Genomic DNA, 15977 nt, shown 5'->3' on the forward strand with positions numbered 1-15977 from the left:
ATCAAAATACGCAATTTAAGTCCACATACCCAGTCTGCTTTCTCCATAAGCATAGCAGAACCAGTGCTGGACATTATTTGAATATACCCATATTAAAGTATTTGACCATCTGTTTCAGGACAAAAAATAGAGAAATGACAAAAACTCAGCTTCTAGAGTGTTACTTATAGCAGTACCTCTCAAAGGCCCCTACTTAATTAACAGGCTATTCTTATTTTCTACTGAATTCTAAGCTTATTATCACTTGTCCTGCTCTCATTGATTAATGATAATAACTAATCCCTGATTGTTCTTTAATGTATTTTTTTGTTCATTTGGAGACCATTATCATATCTTCCCTCATTAACCAAGAATATATGATAACTATGATAGAACTGATTAATATTCACTGTGGGATTTTCATAACATGAAAAATATTAAAAGATCATATCTATTGAGGTATCTTGCTCTGAATATTTTTCTTAAGTATTAGTTTTTTAATGTCTAAAATTATTAGATGTTCACTTTTTAATAACAGCATTCTGAAAAAAAAAAGCCTGCAATATTTTTCATTAGCATATTTTTTCTTTCTGTATAATGTGTGTGTTGGCCCATGTCAGGTTAATGAACAAAATAGTCTGAAAAAAAATATGTCTGAAGACTGTCTTTTCCTCCACTCTATTTTGTATTTAACATTAAGACTATGTAGCATGCCTGGAATTCTTATAGTGGTCTGATCACTTTATTTTCTTAAAAAAAAACAACAAACATCTGTTGAAGCTGCCTAATGTTCCTGATGAAGATTTTCGTTTTCTTTCTTGGGCATTTAAATAATATGAAACCAGATTATCGATAATAGAACTGAGAGATTTATCATAGTCACTACATTTTTAAGCAGTCATCTCATGACATGAAATCGCATTCTTATAAATTTATCTCCAGTGCAGCTCTACTGAAGTAATTTTTTCTACCACCTACCAGCAAACTTAAATGAGGAAGATAATGGCATATTTATGACCTCTCAATACAGTGCCATGTAGAGATTCCTGAGCTAGCTCTCAACAAGTTGATATTTAAATATGACACATTGCAGTGCCTTGCAGAGATACTTATTTGTGTCCCTGTGGCCACATTAGCAGTGTGCTTTGCTAGGCTAATTAGTTCTACATCTCAGCATGATGAGTTTGTTGGGGCAGTAGTCAATGCTGATGCGGCTATACTGTTTACAGTGATGGATATAACTCAGACTAACTCATTCAGAGCTAGCTTAAGTATTTCCCTGTATTGCTGCATTTTGCAATAAATGTGTGTTGTATCCTGGGAGTTTGTGTGGTCCAAACCAGCATACTTAAATTAATAAAACTTCACTGATCTGCTTTCACCAGGTGAAGATACATCACCAGACTTCATGCAGAAACTGTATAAAGATTGACGAGACAAATCAGTATTTATTAAGGCACAGGTCCCTGATTACTTTTTGAAACAGCTTCTGAATGCAATCCAAAATAGTGACTACACCTAACTAACTGCATTGTAAATCATGGTGCTTCAGCAGCTGAATGATGCATCAATATTGGCATCCAGTCAATGAGGCCACCCTGGCCAGCTGGGAGCAATAATCCCATTACCCATTCCCACTTATCAGTCATACCCTTAGGAAGTCCCATCTGTGTTCAAAACCAGAGAAGCCATAATGTACCCTGAGTATAATATTAAAGGCTTTTGAACTTGAAAACACTGTAGTCAGGCTACTTACGCTGAATAGCTTTCATTTAATACAGCAAATATTCTTTGACTATTTCTTTTTTCTCCCTGAAATAAAGCAACAGAATTCTGTCGTTGAAAACAGATAAAAATGTCAACTTTTACCTAATATTCAGGAAAGCATCATATAACAGGTCAACACACCAGAAGCTGAGTGCTTTTCCCTCTACAGACAAACTCTGAAATAGCAATAAGAAAAATCAGATTCAACAACACCTAAGTCATGCTGCTGATTTTCCTGAGCATCATCTGAAGAGCTGCCTTCTAGTTAAGGCACAGAAACTGAAACTCAACTTCAGGAAAAACAAAACAAACTAAAATGTATTTCAACATTCCCCTGATCTCCCAGTAGCTAAAAAATGTGCTGTGGCATGTGGTACTGCAAACAAATTTCATGATCACTACTTAAGGAAAAATTCTCACCTGTGTGAAGTAGATTTATATTTGTAATTGTACTCTTTTAGCCCCCTTTTTTTTCGTGAATTTTGATATATCATATACATTCTGAACTATAACAACTGTACTAAATTTTGCAAAACCCAGGGAGAGGCAGAAAGACACTAAATGAATTTTCATGTTCTAAAGCATGTTTTCAAGCAAAAATAGGAATTGACCTCAGCATTCCTCATCATTTATCCTACAATGCAATCTTCACACATTAGCTCCCTAATATGAAAAACAAGCAAGCCACAAAGCATTTTGATGAGGGCATGCCGAGCAACCAGTGCTTAAAGCTATGTTTATTTTTTCTTATTTTCTATACGTGTTTATTATTTAGAATTTATTTAGTAATGCTGCTTTAGTTGTGTTGTCATTATGGTGACTGAACAACAATACCTAAGAACTGGGAGGTATGATTTGCTGTGGCATGTGTAGCCTCCCTTTTGTACTTAAAATGTCCAGAGCAGAAAATATACTTATTAGTTCTTGGACTGGAGGGGGAGAAGGCTGACAACAATTGTCTTCAATTTTTATGTGTCATTTGATTCAGATTTTTTTTTTGTGTGTTTTCATGCAACATAAGAAAAGCTGATCAGGCTGCAGCTGCTCAAACTCAGCAAAAATGAATGAAACAGCGTCTTAATTTAAAGAGCGGCTGTGGCCAAGATAATATTGGTTGAAAGTGGTTTTCTGAAACTTGAAAAAAGTGGAGCAAAAGGCAGAGAGAGCATATGACAGGGAGGAGTTCAGCTCCTTGGTTTCAGGCAAAAACATAACCTTCATATGAATGAAGAAAAGATGCTATTTCATGTTTTAGAAAGTTTCATTCAGAAATTGTTTTGATATATAGTTGTGGTGTTTTTTTCTGTTGCATAGATTTTGGTTTATTATATAACTACACCCCAAATCCTTATTTGTGCTTCTAGAGTTTTATTGTGGTGAAGATATATAACAATTGAGTCCAAATGAATTATGTATTATACATTCATAACACTTGTACATATGTGGTTTCCACTGTGAAACTGTGATTATCTTACATCTGACAGAGTGTTTTTTATCTAATCTGTTCACTCTGTAATATGTTGGTTAAAATTGTACAGCTGTGCAATGTCAAATAATGTATAGATTTGTTACCACTCACTAGTTTGAAAAGAGCTTAAATAAATAATAGATATAAAAGGAGAAGGAGTAGAAATGTAACCTTATTCAAAGTAATAATATAAGTTAATTGGAAAAAAATCCATAAATTTTCAGTGTTTATGGCAAAACCACTCGCTGGTTTATATTTCAGTTTGTACGTACCATGACTTTTTATTGTGCACTCAAGTGAAAATCTAAAACCGGATTGAAAGTTTAAGTAGAGGTCTGTTAATTATTTCACTGGCAAAGATGTGTCAGGTTATTTGCTATTTTTTGTGTATATCCACATTCACAGCTGAGTAAAAATGTGGAGAGGATTACTTAAACTTCTGGTGCTTTAAAACTTCAGTAGTTTCTTTATTCATCTCTGAAGGCTCTTCTGGGCAAAGCCCTTTACTGGTTGCTTTAAGTGGAAATCATACTGGACAGCTGAACTTTACAAGCAAAATGAATCAGCTATACCTTCGCTGGTCAACTGATCATGCAACTAGCAAGAAAGGATTCAAGATCCGTTACTCAGGTAACTGTTAATGATTTCCATTAAATTATACTTTGTGGTTACGTATACTATTTAGCATCAAATCAGGACTTGTAATATAGTGTCTGTTTCTCTGAAGATAATTTATTATGTACGTTTTGAGCATGTGTAATCATTCTATTACATGTTCATGGTAAGTGCAGGACCTGGACTCTCTATTTTTCCCCAGTTTGCCAAAGATCTCCTGATAAATACATCTCCAGTGACTACTTCTTTCTGCAACCTGCTGTCTTACCTTACCAGACCTAGAGCAAGGCCTTTTAAATGTAGCAGGATAGCCCTTAGATTTACACAGAAGTACTCAAGAGTGAGGATGTTTGATCCTGAAATGGTATCTAGTACTCCACCTGCAATTCAGTGCACAGTTACTAGGTTTACAATTTCCTTGAACTTCAGTTCACATCTCTTATTCCTATGCTTTTCTTCATGTACAAATAAATGTAAAGGGGGGGAAAAAATCCCTCACTTCTTCAACAGGCTGCCTGTGAACCGAGTGTTGTGGTGACATGAAAATATGTAAATAGTTTATCTAAACAGTGTTAGAAAATATGTCCCTTATTAAAAAAACAAATCAGTTACCAGTATTGCAATAATGGATTATACTCTATGTGTAGACATATCGACCCTTACTCAGTTTGCAGCCTATTTAAGATGTTTTCACACATATATCTACAGACACATTGCTCCTAAAAGGCTTGGCCTAGGGATCGTTTACATGATATAAATAGTACATGGGAAAGAGAGAGGTGGTGATTGCTTTCTTTTGTTAGCATTAGCTTTTTCTGTGTTTCGACTTGATTAGTGATGTAAAGGTTGCGTGTACTAATTTTGGTGGCTAATAATTGTCAATATAAATAAAGTAGAGAGAACAATACTAAGAACATTTTGGAAGAACATTTTATCAGGCAGCAGGTATCTCCCATTTAGTCATGCTAAATGCGATTTTAGGAGATGATTTTTCATTATCAAATTATTAAGGAGAACTAAATCTGGCCACTGTCGAAAAAGTACTTTTACAAATATATTAGCAATGCAAAGAGGGCCAAGGAGAACCTCCATCCTCTACTGAGAGAAACCTAGTGACTGAGGAGGAAAACACTGAGGTACTTAATGCTACCTTTGCCTCAGTCTTTAATAGTCACACCAGCCATCCTCAGGGTACCCAGTTCCCTGAGTTGGATAGCAGAGATGTGGATCTGATTGAAGTCCCCATAATTCAGGAAGAAATAGTTAGCAACTTCCTGCTCCACTTAGACATATACAAGTCTATGGGGCCTGATGGGTCAGTCTCTTCTCTCAAGTAACAAGTGAGAGGATACAAAGTAATGGCCTTGAGCTGTGCCAGGTGAGGTTTAGATTGGATATTAAGAAAAAATTCTTCACTGAGAGGGTGATCAGGTTTTGGAACAGATTTCCTAGGGAAGTGGTTGAATCACCATCCCTGGAGGTGTTAAAAAAACATGTAGATGAGGCCCTCAGTGACATGTTTTAGTGGTGGTGTTGGCAGTCCCGGGGTAATGATGATCTTAAAGGTCTTTTCCAACCTAGCTGATTCCATGACTGAGTAATGAGAAATTATTTCACACCTTTGCAGGTATGCAGAACATGTTTTGCAGTAGTGAAAAAAGTAGTCTCTCATCTAATTGCTAGCCTCAATTCTTCAATTATTATGGCACTAGATACAACTAATAATTAAATGGAGGGACTAGAGGGTTACATGCAGTCCTTATGGCTATGTTTTAGGAAAAAACAGCTGTTTTCCTTTTTTCCGCTTCACTAACAGTCAGTGCCTGCATTTCTCTCTAAAACCTGTGTACATTTTACATGAGATTCAATGGAAATAATCAGCATGAAAGAAGAGTAACAGTGAGTGGGAGCATAAACAATCAGATTTGAATCTTAATGAGAGAAAGCAACATCACAAAAGTAGGAAAAAGACAAGATCCCCAAAAGGCTATTGATACCATAGCAGTTGTGACTGGGCCAGCAGCCTTCCTCATAATGAAGAACCTATTGGAATGAATTACTGCCCTTCCACAGCCCTCCCCTTCTCCAGCAATGCCTGTGCACAAAAAATTTGCAAGTTTTACTTTTGTCACAACTAGGTTTCATTTGTGGATACAAATTTTCTTCACTTTTAAAAAGTGCTATAAGCTTTCACAGGAATACTTAATATTTTCTTGAGCATAAACCCTTACTTGTGTAGGTAATTTTTCTAATGTTATTTGTATATTTTCTATCTTCTGGTTTAGCCTTTTTGGTAAATCTTAGAAGAAAAGATCTATGACTTTACAGCAGAGAGATATTCTTTTAAGGGCTTTGACTTACTGTAGAGGCACTAGCATGATTTTTATCTAAATAATAGATTTCCTAACTGCACAAACACCTAGATATTAAATGATCTCTTCCTTAATCTAGAGAGGAACTGTATAGCATAGTGAAACTAGGAGGAGAAGCATCGGTTAAAATTCCTTGCAGCTCTAGGCAAGTAATCCTTTTTTTCTTTGAAAGATATGTAGTATGATAAAATCATTAAAATGGATGCCAAAAATATACAAGGAAAAGGTACTGTGTTCTGAAATACTTGCTTGTTGTTTTGTAGTGCAATGCTTGCTTGATTTTTTATATGCTTGAACTTGACATCCCAGTGCATCTTGATTCCACCAAACTGTGCAGTTTATTTCAAATAGGGAAGATGTGCAAGTGCAGAAAGTGGAACTTGCTGAGCTCAGACTAAGAAAATCACTCTGTAGAGATGAAAGTTTGAAATTGCTTTGAAAGATACCTGCATGAACTTTATTCTTTCTCAGTAATTTGTAACCTTGCATGCACATTCCAACCCAAGCAAGCTAATATAAAAGCATAACAAAGAAAAGATGGATGGGCTGGGTTTTTTTCAGTAGTGGTGGAAGGAATGAAAGTGCACCTCATTACTTGGCATGCATGAAAGAGGCATAGTGATTTGGGAAGCAGAGGGGTACTTAGCTTCCTAATTTGCAAGTTATATTACCTTTATAACATTTTTGTTTAACTTTTGGTTAGTCATGTGTCCTGGGTTCAGCAGTAGCAGTCATTTTTCTCCTCCTTGGTAGCTGGTGCAGTGCTGTGTTTTGACTTTCAGCTCGGGAACAGAGCTGATAGCGATGTTTTGGTTTGGCCAAGGACTTTGTGAGCCTCATGCTCTGCCAGGGAGGAGGGGAAGCCAGGAGGAAGCAGAGACAGGACACCTGACCCAAGCTAGCCAAAGAGGTATTCCATACCACAGCACGTCATGCCCAGGGTGTAACAGAGTTACCCGGAAGGGCTGGGACTGCGGGGTTGGAGAAGGCATTGGTCAGTGCTTGGTCGGGCTGGGGGGGGGTGAGTTATCGGTCAGCTGGTGGTGAGGTGTTGTATTCTTTTCCTTTGTTATTTCCTTTATCATTGTTATTATTGGTGGTAGCAGTAGTGATTTGTGTTATACCTTAGTTACTAAACTGTTCTTATCTCAACCCGTGGCAGTTGCATTCGTTTCGATTCTCCTCTCCATCCCACCGGGAGTAGGGGGAGAGCAAGAAGTAGGGGGGGGAGTGAGTGAACGAGCCCTCTGCCTGGTTTTAAACCACGACATCATTCCAGAGTAAATAAGGCAAGTGGTTAGCTAATTTGTAATTGCCTGCCAAAGGAATTGCCAATATATACATGAAAAAAACACCATAGATCTCTCTTATGTTATGTATTTGGATTGCATGGCAAGGTTTTTGTAGTGGGGGGGACTACAGGGGTGGCTCCTGTGAGCTGTGTCCCCTGGTAACTTCTTGCCCATTCCCAGCCTACTTGCTGGTGGGGTGTTGCAAGAAGCAGAAAAGGCCTCAACTCTTTGTAAGCGCAGCTCTTCAATAATGAAAGCATCCCTGTATGATCAACACTCTTTCCAGCACAAATCCAAAACACAGACCCATAATACATATTATGAAGAAAATTAACTCAATCCCAGCAAAAACAAGCACACCCAGGAAGGAAGGAATGGAGGGAAGGTGTTTGAAGATTTGGTTTTGTTTTCTCATTGTCCTACTCTATCTTGATTGGTAATAAATTAATTTTCTCCAAGTCGAGTCTGGCTTATGATGGTAACAGTGAATGATCTGTCCCTGTCTTTATCTTGACCCACCAGCCTTTTGTTATATTTTCTCTCCCCTGTCCAGCTGAGGAGTGGGAGTGATAGAGCAGCTTTGGTGGGTACCTGGTGTCCAGCCAGGGTCAACCCACTACACCTTTATTCTGCTCGTGTAACCTCATCTGTTGTTGCAAGAAGCTTCACCATTTATTTCATGTTGTTTTTAAGCTTTTTACCTGTGAAAGAACTGTTACTATTTCCTGCGTATTTCAATTTAAAAGAAAAGTCTATTGGTTGATTTGGTTTTGTCTTTATATTTTCCAGCAGCTGTTTTGAAGTGACAAGGGAATCATATGAGGAAGTTCTGTGGTTCCTAACCTTAGGTGGTAATTTGCTGTAGTAAATACAGCAGGAAAATCATGCAGCGGAGGTTTCTACAGTACTTTGAATCACAAGAAATATAAGCAGGTTCATTTACAAATGTTCATCCATCAGTAAGAACATCTGTACTATAAATAGCAGGTTATTTAGTCAGATATTTACTTTTTGATGAGGCAGATATTCACAATTATATCACTGAAGAGGGGGTACACCTTTGCAAATTTATCTTGCTGTGTTTGTGCTGTTTACTTGTTAGATTTAAAAATAATCTGAAAAAAAAAAAAAAAAAGAATGACAGCCTGACCTTTTGCTGTTGCTTGATTGAGCATTGTTCTCCTTTGTGACTGTGTATATTATAAAGGAAAAAATAACATACGGAATGGATGGTCCATTAATTAAGAAAATGTTGTGGTAATCAGAAGAGGTATGTTTAGTTTTCTTGTGTGACCTTTCCTAATTGCTTAAGCCAGTATCTGATTTCTTACCCATAAAGTGAGAATGTATAAAGTGAGAATGATATTAAATCTCTGTCTCATTGGATACTTAAAGAATAGCAGAGCAAAGGACATAAGATCCCCTGGTAGTATGATGATCAAGACAAGTATCCAAAAGGGAAAGTTGAAAGGAAGCAGTGGACGGGGCTGTAATGTTTTATCTGTCAACAGAAAATCTAGCATATAAGCAAAACAAAGCCAACATGGGATCTGAAAGAAAGGTTTTTTGTTTATTTGTAATTTCAAACAGGACTGTTTCAGTGAATAGTTGTATCTTCTTCATGTAAGTTTTTGGACTGTTGATCAAAGACTGTGGGGAAATTAAGTCATTTGCTGAAATAAATTCTTAGAGAAAACATATTATTCAATGTAGGACTGTATTACAAAATCATCTCGGAGGTTTAGACATCCAGTTTCAAAGAATTTTCATTTGGAATTGGGAGTTATTTAATTGAGTTTCTCTTAGAGTACCTCAAACAGCAAAAATATCTCAGCATTAATGTTTCAATGTTTCAGCTGTTAAGAGAATATGCTTTGTGAAAGGAAGAGTATGGTCCTGCAAGTGAAAAATCAGTGTTTATCTGTGCTGCTGTCCACACATCAGTTGACTAGTGATAGGTAATTTAGCTAGGCAGTTATTATCCTGTTGGTCTTCAGTTGCAAGTGACAAATGGTCGTTGTGATTACAAGTGAGCTGAAAATGTTCAGTATGTTACCTTGCAAAAAACTCTGGTGCTTAAGAGGCCTTGAAAGAATGTGGATGCTGTGTCATTTGGGAAAGTAAATTAAATCTGTAAAAGTAAAGCTACTTCAGGTCAGTGGAAGGGCTTCATAGTTTATCACATTTTGTGGTAAAACACTGACATTCCTAGATGAGAGCACTCCTGTGTCGCTGCACCTATATTAGCTAAGTGTCATAAAGTTCCAGGGCAGATTCCGTCTCAGAAACTGGCTGGGAGAAAACCAGCATTTTATCCCAGTGATCCTTGATATGAGGCTGCAGTATTTTATGAACACACTGTAGAGGTTCCTGCTTAAGTCCAGAATTTTCACTCAACTGTAGTTTTCAGCTGTAGACAGTGGTTGCAGTTTTGAGTCTGACATTCTTCAATCACTTGCTTACACTCCAGATCTTCTGACATTTTTATTTAATTGCTTTGTTTGTGGTTCTTCAGTTAATTTATCTATTCCTGATCCTAGGAGATGTTGTGCATATTTTATTCTGGACTCTAAATGGAGTTCAGTTTACTAATTTTTAATCTGTTTATTAAACTGTAGATTAACAAGGGAATTGTATGGAGTCTTACCAATATCCCTTTACTATCTCAGCAGGTGTTAGTGTCTTCTAGAGTTATAAAGTAAAAGTCCATCTTCAGAGTTTTAGATAATTTGCTTGAAGTGCTTTTCTTCTTTTCATGCGAAGTGTAGTTTAGACATAATAAATTGTTTGAGAATCAGCCTTTTTTATTTGTATTTTGCTGCCTTTGCTGCACAAAAATACTGTGACCTCTGGTAGGGCTTTTACACTGGGTTTGTTTATTTATTTATTTCAGTTTTTTTCCTGAACATCATTTAGTTCATTACAGAGAGCAAACTATTCCTTTGGACTCTGGGCATTGTTGACTGTTACAGCATAAGCAGCAGTTATGACTGATAGATTTCCCCTGTGGCTCCAAGGAATTTTTCAGTATTTTGACATCATTCTGTATAATTTTGTAGCCTGAGTGTGCCATTTTTTATGCCATTTTAAAACTCTTCTCTTTTGAGGTTCTCATATATACTATGTATTGTTGAAATTAACCTCAGGAAAAAAAAAAAAAGGCAATAAATTCCCTGGTAATCAGAACACAAATTACAAGCTGTTATGGTCAAAATCTTCTTATGGGTAAAAAAAAAGTACACTTCTTATGTGTAGCCAAGAATTTACTGTTAGTATAACTGAGATGTTAGCAGTTTAATATAAGAATTAATAGTCCAGATTAAATGGTTATAGGAGAAAAAAAGAATAAAATGGCATAAAAGCTACTATACAAAAACACAGCATGGGTGCTACACACGCTTTCCACTATCTAATTCTTTCCCTGGTGCTACATTCATGCTTCCATGGCTCCTTGGGAACCCAAGATCAATGGCTTCATTTTGTTGTTTGTATTTTCATTTCAAAACTGAAGTGCATTCTATCTTATTTGAGATATAGTGCAAATTCAGCTTTTAATAAGATGCACTCACTGAAGTTACATGCTTTTGCTACCAAATTAATACAATTATTGTGATATCTTTGGGGGAACCTGAACTTAAAATATTACAAATTTTAATCTGAAAAAAAATGCATCCGATGAATCAGTCTATTGTGCTTTGTCTTGCAATTTTTTAATATATTTGGCAAAGTGTTTAATGTTTTGCTTAGGTTTCTAAGTGCACTGAATTATTTTAATAAAACTGTTCATAAATAGTTTTATGTAATGTGTAGCTCAGAGAACAATTTTATATTTATAAATTTAGCAAATTTTTTTTGCTAAGTATGAATAAACTTACTGAGCCATCTACATGTTTTGTGATTGCAGCTTCTTCATGTACAGTGACATAAAATGGTTTGAGATTATAAACTTTGGTTTTGAACTTTATGATATTTCTGCCTAAGTATTTAAAATCTTCACTGAGGGTTCCAAAAGTAATGTGACAGATTCTGTACTAATTTTATTGGTATTCAGAGTCTAAACATAAACAACATGAACTGTGTACATTGTGTTCTGTGTTTTTAATAATGTCCTTTCTTTTGGCATTCAGCTCCCTATTGCAGCTTAAATCCTATCTTGAGGAATGGTGGAATTGTAAATAAAACAGGTGGTCGCGCTGGAAGTAAAGTTCGCTATTACTGTAAACCTGGGTATAGAATGATTGGTCACAATAATGCAACATGTAGGCGTCACCAAAATGGCATGTATCAGTGGGATTCCCCTGTGCCGATCTGCCAAGGTAAGATAATGTTTTCTTTTTGCATATGCTTCTATAATTTCATTGCAAATAATATTTTACAAAACAAAGGTACAGCATTGCCAAACATTGCTGTATGCCAAGAGACATACTGTCATCATGATTTTATTCAAATACATATTGACCTGTGTATTTAATGTGTACAGAGCTGAAGTATTAAGTAGATTAATGCAGTAAAAAATACAGACTAAATGAAAAATGTTTTTGGTACTTTCTTATTTAGTAAAATCCATATCTCTAAATAGTCCACTTTTCATACTACATTTCATACTACTGTTGTATTACAAAAGACTTTATAAAAATTTAGTAGTCTGCAGGCATTAATTTGATTAATTTAGAAAATAGCTTCATAAGCAGTACTTTAATGACAAAAGTTGTAACTTCTGATTTTTTTGTGTATTCTGGAATTAAGCAGGGTCTACTTCAGCATCTAGCATTTAGCATCTGTTAAAAGTAGTTACTATTTGTCAAATGTTTATAATTTCCCCTGTACCAAAAGCCACACACAAAATACAGAGGAGTAACATGAAGTAGTACAAAGCAGTTAAACATGGTTGGTTTTAGTTAGAAATGCTTTTTCACACATTATTTGCTAAACAGTTAGTAGAGGCAAAGGTGTACCTTAGACCAGATCAGGAATGTGTGGGAGTGGGGAAAGACTGCAAATTCTGTCAATATCCTATATAGCTAATTCTAATATGACTTCATTTCTGTCTGCTTCTAGTCTGCTTTGCTTATAGAAAGAAATGGTAGTAACATTCATCCTTAACATTTGTTGGAACTTTCTTGATTAAAACCTCTGATTAGTTATTCCTAACTTTGTAAGACATTATAGCAGTGGTTCATGTCTTCTTCAGGAAAAGTATTTTGCTTAAGGCCTCATCAGGGATGATTCAGATATTTCCAAAAACAATCTAAGACAGAAGTTCTATTTTGTATATTTAAAAAAAAACAACAAAAAACAACAAAAAAGGCCAACTGAAATTTGGCATGATGCTCGCTATTTTGTTGAGGGTTGGTTATTTGCAGGAAAAATAAAGAACTGCTGGAATTTGGCTACAGCTGAAGAATTTGAAGTACAGTTCATATCTTTTATACAGACTAATTTGGTAGTGAAGTACTTTTTCAGGCTGAGTGTTTTCTGCCTGGATGGGCCATGTGTCTACACCCCTAGTAGTACAGGGAGAAGCTCAGGCCGCCAGCGTGCCATAAGCAGGTTCTGTGTATCTGTGTTTCCAGGCTCCAGGATGTCTTATAATCCCATATGCCATAATGTGTTATGGCATATGATGCTGCTTGACTTTCCTAAAGGTCACCAAATTATGTGAGAATCTGTGCATGATCTGGGTGCAATGTAGGGGCAAGTGTTGCTTTTGGACTAAAAGTACATTTTAGGTGCAGTTTCTGGTGCTGGCATAGGAACTGCAAGCTCCCAGACACTTTGCACTAGCACTAAAGAACCCGAAATGATGATGTGTCCTACAGCTTGGCAAGAAGATTGGAAAAGATGGGAAAGTGGAGGATGCTATTCTGTTAGAGTAAATTTAAGCATTTGTGTGTGAGCTCAAGTTCTGATTAATTTGCTTTAACACAGAAGTCTAGTCATTTGAGGTGCCCTGAGGACTTGGTGCCATAAACTTTAGGACACCCTGTATCATACTTTTCAGCAGAATTTAAGATCTCATGATTCCTCAGCTGTTAGGAACTATATGTAAATTTAACCTTTATCTTTTGACTGTTTATCCATCCAGACTATAGTAACCTGCTACTACTATTATCACTCTTGTGTGACCAAACAGCAGATGTCTGTATGATGAAAATATGATATTCCATTGCTTTAGAATTATTATAAAAATAGTACAGTCCTTTATTTTCTTAGCTTCTCGCCTTTTTTTTTTAGAATAGTCTAATTTTTAGGTGCTTTTCCTTTACATTTCTAAGTCTTATATTTATTGTTAATACCTAACGCAGAGAAAGGATTACCAATTTGCCATTCTAACTTTGACACGATATCTAAACATAATAAGGTGTGTGAAAAAATCTGAATAATCAGAGAACAATTCTTTGAACATTTTTTAAAAAAAGTCCCCAGTTTTAAGGGCAGAATGTAACAAATCACAGAAAGTGAGAGGAAAAATGTATAGATGTGTGCAGGACTTGACATGGAGTCCCAAAACTTGATCGTGGATAACCAGAGGACAAAGAGTTGCAGAAAGTGATACATTTTGAAGAAAATTAAGGAGACTCAAGAAAATCGTAAAATATTTCAGACATTGTGTCTCTTATTATTTTATCAGAATGTTGAAGAAATAAAATTTTTCTTTAAGTTTTATTTACAATTTCAGTAATATATGTGGCTGTAGGCATGTAGATATCTGTTAGCAGTAGGGGAAAAATGTATTTGGGAGATAGGAAGAGAGTTTATACTGTACTAGAAGTTTCTTATTGATTTAGGATTCCTCAATTTTAATATATCACTTTACAACTCTGACACGATTATTCCAACCTCTGTGTCTGGATGGAGTATTTATTTTTCAATAAACTCTAAAATGGAAAGCATCTTTCTAAAGTTATTTAGTATCTGTTATTAAAATACATACATTCTCTTTGAAAATTAATTAAAATTAGACATCTGGTCCAGTTCATGGATTTCATTGTATGTTGTTTACATATGAAATGCTTTTGATTAAGTCTAAATGCAAATGAAAATGCTTTTGATTAAGTCTAAAATTTCTATAAAAACAGTTCTGCAGCATTATATTTGTAATTGATGACTATATCAGACTCAATGTTTGAAATCAAATTTGATTTTATTATTAGAAAAGGGGAGTGATTTTGCATATTTAATATAACAATTACAATTTTAATATGAGCACATATTTAATAGAGATTGATCTGAAGGGTCAGAAGATATTTTTCAGCCTTCTCAGTGCAAATTCATGTAATAATGTCCTGGATGATGTATAAAGAACTTCACTCCTATCTAGGAAATTAGAACTTACTGCTTTTCATTTGTGAAGGAAAGAGAGAAACATTAGTCACACTACATTCAAAATATGCAGGGAAAGTAGGCAGAGAAAACAGCAATTCTTAAACAATAGCAGTAGATAGCTGGTGAGAGGAAATAGGTGCCAGTAATGACTCTGGCAACCACATACGTCACCTTAACCACTGCTTAGTTTGTAACTGGATGCCCAAGTGGGGAGTGAGTTAAGAAAAGAAGGCTGAGGCTCAGGGATGAATAGATGACAAAATAGGAGAAAATGTTTGCAAGAAAAGCTTGCAAAAAACTAGAAAAAACTAAGACAGTTGTCAGGGTCAATATAGATCAGGAGTACTGGGTTGCAGGTATCTGGAGACAAAGCTTATTCCAGGACCATAACTGCATACTGTGTCTGCCTTATGGTAGAAAACAGATGAAATTTATTTAGCAGGCTTAAAAATATCCATTTGTAGCTTGTATAAGAGCCATGAGTCTGGGACCACCAAACTGCTTTTTCATAAAATGAGCTATTTGGTGTGTTTTACCTTTTTGACAAATGTTATTATGCAAAAAGATTCCCTCTTGGCACCAAGCCTTAAAATCAAAATGCGAGGTAAGTATCACAGTTCAGGAGTTCCAAATCCCAGTTTCCTTTTAGAATGTATTCTAAACATATGATCATATTTCAAGATAGAAAACAGTAAGAGAAATATAGTACTTTAGACTGAAAAAAAAGGACTTTGAGGGAAAACCTGCTAACAATTTCTTAATATGTTATAAGATAGCTCCAAAGAGGAATGAAGTAATTATCTATGTCCTTTCTAGATAGAGGAGTTACAGCTAAGTTTATTTCTATAGGGTCTTCAGTTTGACTTTATTTTTTGTTCTTTTCTCATGGAGAAACATTGGAATAGATTGCCTGTGGAGAACATGGAATTTTCATCATTGGAGGTCTTTCTAGAACAAATTAGATGAACATTGGTCAGTTTTGGCTTGTAATAGGAAAATAGATCAAATGACCATTCATAACTGGTTTCTACATCCACAGCCCTGTTTTCTGTTTCTTTGTTATTTCTGTATGTAACCAAGTTAAGAGAATACTGTGAGGGTGGTGAGGCACTGGAACAGGTTGCCCAAAGAAGTGGTAAATGCTCCATCCCTGGCAGT

The 15977-nt window shown here is 35.7% G+C and overlaps 1 protein-coding gene across 1 annotated transcript in view; it reads left to right on the forward strand.

The window, feature by feature from the left end:
• LOC130606014 (CUB and sushi domain-containing protein 1) overlaps positions 1-15977 on the forward strand; it is a gene marked incomplete at its 5' end in the record, with an annotated part of 426016 nt that overhangs the window by 331612 nt on the left and 78427 nt on the right. Inside the window, 2 exons of the mRNA XM_057421927.1 lie at positions 3698-3844; positions 11621-11809. Of these exons, the coding sequence (XP_057277910.1) occupies positions 3698-3844; positions 11621-11809 (336 nt within the window). The remainder of the gene's footprint in view (positions 1-3697; positions 3845-11620; positions 11810-15977) is intronic.

The sequence above is a fragment of the Pezoporus wallicus genome, unplaced genomic scaffold, assembly GCF_028554395.1.
Source record: "Pezoporus wallicus isolate ANWC-B61680 ecotype Strahan unplaced genomic scaffold, APGP_CSIRO_Pwel_v1 contig_6672, whole genome shotgun sequence".
Taxonomy (NCBI): Eukaryota; Metazoa; Chordata; class Aves; order Psittaciformes; family Psittacidae; genus Pezoporus; species Pezoporus wallicus.